The 9,955-nt window shown below is 41.0% G+C and overlaps 1 protein-coding gene across 12 annotated transcripts; it reads right to left on the bottom strand.

Annotated features, from left to right (window-relative positions):
* Nucleotides 1-1,155: 1,155 nt before the first annotated feature.
* Nucleotides 1,156-9,540, bottom strand: LOC125523096 (uncharacterized). Of its 12 annotated transcripts, none has more exons than XR_007290105.2 (4): nucleotides 8,048-9,540; nucleotides 4,902-7,971; nucleotides 4,154-4,257; nucleotides 1,156-2,163 (listed from the first exon to the last, which is right to left on the bottom strand). XR_007290105.2 is itself a non-coding variant. In XM_087537781.1 (4 exons), the coding sequence occupies exon 4, from the start codon at nucleotides 6,190-6,192 to the stop codon at nucleotides 4,906-4,908; it is 1,287 nt and encodes a 428-aa protein (XP_087393907.1). In that variant the 5' UTR covers nucleotides 6,193-6,315; nucleotides 6,397-6,508; nucleotides 6,600-7,971; nucleotides 8,048-9,540; the 3' UTR covers nucleotides 1,156-4,905. The 12 variants fall into 12 exon arrangements, 8 of the variants coding, with proteins under 8 accessions (XP_087393907.1, XP_048544102.2, XP_048544104.2 ...); XR_015612254.1 differs by having other exon boundaries at nucleotides 1,156-1,885; XM_087537781.1 differs by having other exon boundaries at nucleotides 1,156-6,315; nucleotides 6,397-6,508; nucleotides 6,600-7,971.
* Nucleotides 9,541-9,955: the final 415 nt, after the last annotated feature.

Here is a 9,955-nt window from a genome sequence, read left to right as displayed (position 1 = left end):
CAAAAAAAGTGTGAATTCAAAAAATATTCATGGATTTTCGAAAAACACGTGATTTCAGAAGAAAAAAAGGATTCGTGTCTTAAAAATATGTTCATGAATTATATACAATATTAAAAATATTAAAAAAAACTGTTTGCGAATTCCTAAAAATGTTTGCAAATTTTTAGAAAATGTTTAGAACATTTTAAAAATGTTCATTTATTCAAAAAATATTCATGAGTTCAAAAAACGTTCATCAAAAACAAAAAATGTTTATGGATTTCAAAAGTTCTTCACTATTTACAAAAAAAAGTCCGCCTATGCAAAAAATGTGTTCATGAGTTCAAAAAAAATATATGCAATTTCACCAATACGATGAATATTTTATGAATTTGATGAACAGATTTTTAAATTGAAAAATGTTCACCCTGATTTGAAATTTTTCTATGAATTTAAACTATGCACAATTTCAAAAGTATGATGAATTTTTTAAATTCAATAAATAAGCTTTGAATTCCAAAAAAACTTCCTGATTTGAAAAAATTTTCACCAATTTTAAAAAATGTGCCTGGAGTTTAGAAAATGTTCGTGAAATTTGGGAATAAAATAAAATATTTAAAAATTAAAATAAAGAAAAATATAAAAATGAAAATTATATTAAAAGGAAAAATAATAAGAAAAACAAAAAATGTAGAAAGAAAGGAAATGAAAAAAAAAGTAGAAAAAAATTGCATGCATAACCAAAACAATTTGTCTAGGAAGGTTTTAGAACTTTCCCAAAACCAGAATGGATCTAGTTTCAACCGGCCCGGATTTTGTACGTAGCGGGTGCGGGGAGGTACGCGCCAGGTCGCTCGCGGGCGCGAGCGACCTGTGCACCAAATAGGAGAACACCATCTCGCCAGAAGTGAGAAAATTGCATTCATGGCAGGCCTCCTTGGAACCTTCGTATGTGTTTTTTTAAAACAACAAGCACGACTTGGTTTCCCTTCAAGAAACCGCCACAAAGTTTTGTTTTTTTGGAAAGATCCAGCAAATTTGTTGGCTTGATTCAGATTTAGCAGGTAGCAACGGAAGAATAACATGGGGTGGATCCGAAGATCAAAGAAAAAGAAAAGCATCGGCCCTATTGGCAAACCGCCACAAAGTTGCAACAGAATGCCAAAACAACGGAGATTAGCCCAAACCCGGGGCAAGCCTTCATATGTTAAGATCAGCTTAGTGTCACCATGCTACAAACCATGGACCAGACCAGAGTCGCCTAAAAAACTATGGACAAGCGTGTTTAGCTAGAGGCACCTTTACTAATCTGAAACGACCAACTGACCATAGCGCCAACGAGTGTGTCTTCGCCAATTCCCGCACCTGCGTTCACAAATCAATCGAAAGCCCTGATGGTTGCAGTTTTGTCCTCAGGACCCGAGACCAAGCGATCCAAAAGTCATCTCTTAATTTTTCTTGCTGCTAATAACAGGCAGGTGAAACCAACCAACTTGGTGACAGTAGTATATACTACTCCTATCTGTGTACATGTTGATTCACTCTGCAGCCGACTAGCCGAGCATGCGTTTGGATTGTCAACTTACGCTGGGGCGATCTGATTACAGCTCCATCAAATCTGAAGAAAAAGGGACAAAAGATCATACAGCAGAGAAAATTGTCGACTCAGTATTCAAGATCATACAGCATATTCAAGATTTCACAAATTATCGGTACTTCGGCGATCCAAACATGAGCACCATTTAGGACTTCCACTCACCTCTTTCTACAGCTCTACAAACCTTGTTTGCTGCCTACCCTTCACCGTACAGCAGCAGCAGCAACAACAAAGAACAAGTCCCTCCAGCTGCATGCCGGTGCTGCTTATATTGTCCTTACGTTGGTTATCAGTTCCGTTGTGATCGTTCTGCCAAGATTGTACCTGTTTTAGCAACTCTTAACTAATAATGAAGAAAAAAAATTGACTTGAACTCCTAATATCAAAGTCACATTCTTAGGCAGGGAAATTCCACATTGATGTTAGACCTAATAACCGAAACATTGACATGGCCACCACCAAGCAAGGCAATGTAGATCATGTTGTTCTGTAGTCTAAGTGGTCAGTATGTGAGAACTCCAAGCTGTTGAAACCATGGTCGCTTTGAATTAAGAATGCTGATATGATTACGTACGGCTCTGTCAAACCTGAACAGACAAGATAGAAGTTTAGACACCAGAGAAGAAATATTGCATAATAGCGTTGTCACATTGGTAATATTGGTCTCAGCCGAATTTGAAAATATGTGACTGCGAACACCCGCTTCAGTGTGCTTAGACTGGAATGTGTAATACAAGTTTGAATACATAGCCAGACAGAGGCAAGACACCATAAAGAAACGAGACGTGGAAAACTTAAGTAATACAGAATTGGTACATTTGTGTTGTAGGAGTCCTCATACTACCTAGTATATATGCACCTAGCAGTATAACAAACTTCTAGCTTAAAAAGAGTAAAGAAACTCGAGGTATTGCTAGTGAGAACCGACATACTAGCTGCCGACTGCCATCCTAATAGTACATAAATAATGCACACAAGAAAAGAAAGAACACAAAACTGGGTGGTCTTTACAGAATTGCTAATGCACAATCACCTAATAACTACTTAAGTTTCAGTAATTAATAACCTTGTCACATTGGTAATCTTGATTACCGAATTCGAAACAAGTGACTGCAAACACTCGCTTTAGTGTGTTTAGAATTGTAGTTTGCACTCAGGCCAGTCAACATAAAGAAATGAGTCGTGAAGAACTTGAAGTGGTACCTCCATGTTACAGGACAGCACGAAATCATATACTACCCAGACACCTAGCAGTATACCAAACTTCCAACTACAAAACATGGAGAGAAACTGGGGCATTGGTAGCAAGAATCAACGCACTAGCTGCTGTCAGCAATCCAAGTACAAAAATGAGTCCCCAAAAGGAAAGAAAAACAAAACTAGGTGCCCTCTCCAATTCATCTTACAGGATTGCTAATACATAATCGTATGAAAACTCCTTAAGTTTCAGTCAATCATCTCGACCAACATGATTTGTTTTGGGATAAGGAGAAAAACCATGATACTGGGACCTAGGACTGGTGGAGATTGACTGCAATAAATAAGAATTCTATTGCACACATATTTGAGAGTTTATGAGCTAAAAGGAACAAATTATATGTAACTAGGTAGAGGAAGATACATAATAGCATTATCACATTGGTAATATTTATCTAAACTGAATTCGAAACATGTGACTGCAGACACTCGCTCCAGTGTGCCTAGCATCGGAATTTAAATTAAAAGGTTGGAATACATAGCCAGACAGAGGCACATCAACATAAACGAGTCTTGAAAAACTTAATTCCATCCTGGCACAAACTGATGCACATAAAGGAACAAAAAGAAACCTGGTTGTCCCCTCAAATTCATCCTACAAAATTGCTAATACACAATCACCTGGAAACTCTTTAAGATTCATTCAATTATATCAAAACCAATAGGATATGCTCTCAGATTAGGACAACCATCATATCAAGATATCAGAGTGGTGGAGATTGACTGCAATAAAAAAGAATTTCAACTGCATAGTAGAGTTAATTGCAGAAAACTTGTTCACACAACCGACTGTGCTTGTCCAGTTGCGACTTGTCTGTCTGCAGGCAGTCGACAGACAAACAAGGCTTAAGTAAATTTGGAATTAAACCTGTAGGCTCTGGTAGGGTAAAATGGGAGTTCGATGTGCCAGAGTTTATTGCTGGTGATATCATGGGCGCTATGCACCAACTTGTTTCCTACTACTAATAAAGCTCTAGCTTCAAACTCAAAAAAAGAAAAATAGGGACACTCCTTCACTTTCGATAGAATGCAAAGGCTTTTAATGGTTACAATCAACGTGTATTGTATTCATCCTCAACGAGATCATAACTCTAATAAATACTAGTTGAGAAAAAAATGGGACATGGAAATATGCCTCAGCTAGCTAGCTCAACCACAATTGTTGGTCGATTGAAACTGTTAAAGTTCATGATCACACTCACTCTTACGCTGGGACAGCAGCAGCCACATTAACTGAAGCTACAAGCACCATAAAAACTAGAACAACATATACGTGAATATGTAGCTCAGGGTGTTGGCAGCGAGAAACAATACAATCACCTGACAACTCTAAGTTTCAGTCAATCATCTCAACCAATATGATTTGCTTGGAGATTCAGAGCACAACCATGATACTGAGGATCTAACAGTGGTGGAGACAATGACTGCAATAAAGAACAATTTCAGTTGCCCGTGATAAGCACTCCCTTCAATCTTATGAGGTTGATTCAGATAAAACAACATCGCAGGATAACAATTCAGTTGCCTGTGAGCACAAGCTCTTCTTATTTACAGCAGTGACTCAGGATCTTATTTGTGACCATACAGGTTTACCTCGAAACAGCATCGCAAGATAAAATTATACATCTGAAGAAAAAGTGTACAAAATGGGCTGTCTTTGACTTGAGTGGATTTTCTCATGGTGAATCAATTCAAGGTAAACCAGAAATAAAGTTGTATTCCTTCCTACTTTATCTTGATCATCAAAACTACTCCTCTAAAATAACTATAATGACCTGGTATTTTTAGCGATTCCAGATTTCCATCAGGACTCACTCATGCATAAGCTACTTGTAGTGTACAAGATCATTTCTCCTACTAACCCCATTCTCTTTAAAAGGCGACCGAGACAAACAAGACAAGAAACACAATTATGTTCCCGAGCTTTCTAGTTTTCCGATGAGCACAATAAATTAAACAGTACTAAAAAGACAGGAATTACCGATTGCCATAATGAGCATGAAGCAATAGACAAGTCATGTGATAATTATGAAGTGAAGGAGATACTTGGAAGCAATAGAAACTTTACCACTTCATATTCTCCTTGAAGACAACAATGATGGTGGGAAGTTGATATATGTGTATGTCTGATTAGAATAGTGCTGTTTCTCATAAACCCTCTGAAGCTGCAACGTCTTGATATCCATTGAGAAATATCCAACAAGGTGATTATTTAGGGATGATGCTTCTATCCTTGTCAAGAGCAAGTACCTCTGTGTTGCATCTCTGATACAATATTTGTAGCCAGAATCTAGTGAGATTGTCTTCTCCATCTGCCACTGGCTGGGACTCTCGCCTTTGGTCCGTGCAGTGGTATAGCTGAGACTGGATGCAAGTTCACCACGGAAACCAAAGATCCCGAGCCTGCCTTCCCCGGCCTCCACAATGGCTATACCTTCCTTGCTCCATTCTCCTGGTGGGAGGTCAGCAGCGGAGAACTCCATGTTCGTGGTGTCAAGCAAGAGCAACTTCTTCATCCCGAATTGCACCCAGTCCCAGTAGAAACAGCCATAAGCATAATGGCGCATGGGAATGAAAGGCTGGACCCTTGACATCTCCTCCATGTTGCCCTCGTCAAGGGCCAAATCACTCAAATCCTTGGATGCAGTAGCTCGCCATTGATCGTTGCTGGAAGAGAAGACAAAGGCAGCCAGGCTGGTTTTGCAATACGCCATCAAGATGACTCTGAATGTTGTGTCTCCAGCCGCTGCCTCCTCCTCGCCGAGGGGAACGAGGAAGCGCATGCAGCAGGCTTCGGTTACCGGGGGGAACGGGTGCCCAAGCAAAGCAGCTAGGTCGTGAGGTAGCGGGGGGAGCAGGACGTAGCGCCGGTGCAAGGGGTCGCACACCGCGAGATCTCTGAAGACCGGGGGCTGCCCAAGTTTTCCGGTGCTGCGGGAAAGGAGGACGCGGCCGTCGCGGACGTCCTGCACGGTCCAGCGGCGGTGGTGGGGGAGGAAGGAGAAGGTGAAATCGGCGGCGGCGGCGACCGCGCGGACGGCGGGGGTGGAGGGTAGGGCTGGGTGGAAGCCGTCGCGGTCGAGGAATCCGAGGAGTGGCGGCGCGTGGAGGCAGCGGAAGCAGCGGAGGAAGGACCTGTCGGTGGAGATTCGGCGGAAGGTGGTGCAGACGGCGGAGGCGCGGGCGAGGTCTTGTGGGGTGGGCAGCCGGAGGAAGATCTCGGCGAGGAGCTGGTCGGGCATGTCCGGCATAGGCGACGGCGACGCCATTTTCTTGTTGCTGGTCGTCGCCATTGGATTGGAGTGGGGAACGTAACAGGGCAGAGGAAACCCTCGACGAGAAGGGGAAAGTGACGACATGGCCACATGGGTGGGGGCGTGGGGAGCGTGGGTCGAGTGATGATTTTTCTCTGCGCTGGGCTGCTGGCTGCCCACAGCCCAAATGTGGCTTCACCGGTAATGGCGGGCCCAGCAAGTACAAAGCTGAAAGTTTTTGAAACTAGTCCAGCATTATCGGCAGGTTGCCTCAAAAAAAAAAAGGGTCCAGGATTTATCTCTACGAACCTTCCCTATAAAACAAAATAGCTCCATGAACCTTCTTTGTTTGCGTGTGCGTTCAAAGGCCATATATTCTGTCTATTTGACATTTGACTGTTTTTCAATTTGAAAAAATTTCCTGACCAATCAACACAGTACATCTGTATTAGCAGGAAAATCACCAAAAAAAAAAGAAAAGAGCGCCTAAACGGGTCGGGTAAACATCTCACCTGGTTCGTCCTGGACAAACAAACCCCATCAGGGATCACATGGCACATGCCAGCAAGCTTGCAACGCACGCAGAGACCAAATCCCTCCACAAAACAGGCCCCTCCCCCCTCAACCACTAGACAGATCTCACCTAACAGGGCTAGAACAAATCTGGGAGCCGCCCATGGGAGAGACGGTGTAAATCCCCATGTAAACTAGTCAATTTCTAGTGTAAATCCTAGAATTTACAGTGTAAATCTCCATGTAAACCCAGTTAATTTTCAGTGTAAATCCCAGAAAATTACAGTGTAAATCCCCATTTAAACTAGTCAAAATTCCATTCTAAAGTCTCAGAAAATTACATTGTAAATCCCCATGTAAACTAGTCAAAAATTCCGGTGTAAATCCCAGAAAATTCCAGTGTAAATCCCCATTTAAACTAGTCAAAATTCCAGTGTAAAATCCTAGAAATTACAGTGTAAATCCACATGTAAACTAGTCAAAAATTCCAGTGTAAATCCCAGAAAATTACAGTGTAAATCCCCATGTAAACTAGTCTTGCACCTAGAAAATTGGTAAAAAAATCCCATAAATTCGAGAGTAAAGAAATGATGGAATTACATGAAAAGTATACACTGTTAAATCCCCATAAATTCCAGTGTAAGCATGTAGACAAAAGATGTAGTTACAGTGTAAATCATATAATTCCAGTGTAAATTCTAGGATTACAATGTAAATTCCAGTGAAAGCATGTAGACAAAAGATGTAATTTAGAGTGTAAATCATGTAATTCCACTGTAAGCATGTAGACAAAAGATGTAGTTACAGTGTAAAAAATCCCCATGCAAATCCAGTGTAAATCTAGTCAAAATCAAGTGTAAAATCTTAGAAAATTACAGTGTAAATCCCCATGTAACTAGTCTTGTACCTAGAAATTTCAAGTGTAGATTTCCCATAAATTCTAGAGTAAAGAAAATGGTGTAATTACATTGAAAGTACACTTTACAGAGTAAAAAATGCAGCAAAGACAAATGATGTACTTACAGTGTAAATTACATAGTAAATTAAACTGTAAATGCAGACTTACAGTGTATAACCCCCAGAAATTCCAGTGTGAAATTAAACATGTAAAAATCCAGTGCAAAACTAAGGGTTTTTACACTGTAAGTACCTAGTAAATTGCAGTGCAAAATCCCTAACAAAATACAGGGACTATCTGCTGCCCCTCTCCCAATAGAAAGAAGCATTTCAAAAAATACAGGGACAAAAACAGAACCATCACCCAAAGGTAAAAAAACGAAAAAATAAAAATAAAATGAAAAGTCCAAGATAAAGATTAAGATAGAACTTCAAAAGAGCTTTGTCAAACCCTCCTTGATCACCAGATAATTCCTGCAAAAATATAAAAAAATAAGACAAACCAACATAAATAAATCAACCAACAACTAAAATAGAAATAAAAAATTACCAGAGACACAGGATAAGAACCATCTTCTGCAAACTCATTAGGCACGAAAGGTTCGGCTCCAGAATCTGCACTCTCTAAAGACAATACTAAAGGAACATCCCGACGAGAGGCTTTCCGTAGCTTACCCGTTTAAACCTATAAACAAGAAGGAGGACAAAAAGAAGAAAAGAAGTTAAATAACACTGAAAGGCATCCGATTAAAACATAAAAAACCACTGTAATCTAACTGACAAATACAATACTGAACCATAGAAATTATAGAGCAAAATTGGCGAAAAATAAAGTTAGCTGAAGCATTTGAAAAAGTCCTATAGTACCAATCCAAGTACAGAGAAATTGTTGGGTAAAACTACATTCAAACTACACTTTCAATCCACTGCAATTACACTAGGAGTCGGGGACAATTCACACTGGGATAAAATTACACTGTAAATAAATGTGTAGCTTACACTGTAAACTTGGGACAAATTACACTGTAAAAATTGGATACATTACACTGTAAGTGTAGGACAAATTACACTGTAAATTTGGGACAAATTACACTGTAAACATTGGGTACATTACACTGTAAGTGCAGGACAAATTACACTGTAAACTTGGTACAAATTACCCTAGGATTACACTATAAAAGTTGGCTAGAATACACTGAAAAGTTCTATACATGAAGGGGGGCATGTACATAATCCCCCAACTTCCTTCAGAAAATTACGCTGAATGCGCTGGCACAAATTACACTGAAATTAAACTCAAAAACACATGCCTGCTTGAACTCAAAACATCATACAAACATCTTAGGCACAAAAGCAAGCTACACAGCTGCATACCGCAGCAAGCATCAGGACATAATAGACCAGAACACAAAAATTCACGGAATCACGCACCTACAGGGGGGGGTCACATCTACATAATCCCCCAAACTACAACAACCCGTGGACAGGAGACAGGAAACAACCACCGCATCTGCAACTGCATCAGCGGCGCGGGGAGGTGCACAAATCACGCACCTCCACCTCCAGCAGGGAGTCAACCGTAAAATCATGCATCTATTATGCATCTCCAACTACAGAACAGGTGCTCGGGAAGACACACAAATCACGCATCTCCAACTCCGGCAGGAAGTCAACAAAATCATGCGTCTACAACTACAAGCAGGTGCTCGACGGCACACACAAATCAGGCATCTCCACCTTCAACAGGGAGTCAACAACATCATGCATCTACAACTACAACAATGTGCGAGACGACAGGGACAACATGAACTCACCTAGATCTGGAACCAAACACAAGCAAAAAGCACACGGGCAGAGAGCGAAAGAGAGCGGGAGAGAGGAACAACCAAGCGCGACACCGGGGATCGAAGAAGAAAGGGAACCGAAATCAAAATCGACCGGCAAGAATCGCCATGGACGGAGAGAATCGCCTGCTGTGCTGCGCCGCTCGAGCTCGCCCTCAAGCTTATCGAAACAGAGCGTCCAGAATGGGGAAAGGGGAAAAGACACGCTCTCCCAAATTCAAACAAGACAAAAACCGAACAGAGCCGGGCTGGCGATAACGGGCGGACAGAAAACCGCGCCCGGTAAAAAAGCGGACCCGGAAACGAACCCGAACAAAAAACAAAACCAGCACGAATCTCCACGTAAAAACGGACAGACAACAATTCGAATGACGACGAATTGCAAAACACTCAGCTGTAAAATAGCAAATCCGTATATTTTACACAAAGACAACAAGAAGCTCTGGGTGCATACCTAGCTAACAATACTAGGTAGGCAAGGGGGCGTTCAATATGTGCAAAACAGAAAAGATAAGACATGTCTTTCCCCATTCTGAAAAATAATGTACTACCTATGTACAAACGGTAATTTGTGTGCGCTCCCTAGCCGAATATTTCATCTACAAGTTCAAGGT

This window comes from Triticum urartu, chromosome 7A (assembly GCF_056163025.1).
Source record: "Triticum urartu cultivar PI428250 chromosome 7A, HENAU_Tu73, whole genome shotgun sequence".
Lineage (NCBI taxonomy): Eukaryota > Viridiplantae > Streptophyta > Magnoliopsida > Poales > Poaceae > Triticum > Triticum urartu.
The sequence above is the reverse complement of the archived record's forward strand: the minus strand, read 5'-3'. Positions and strand labels throughout refer to the sequence as shown.

What these genes read in the sequence shown, in the direction of transcription:
- LOC125523096 (XM_048688145.2), bottom strand. Translation starts at nt 6,192, where the DNA reads ATGTCGTCACTTTCCCCTTCTCGTCGAGGGTTTCCTCTGCCCTGTTAC.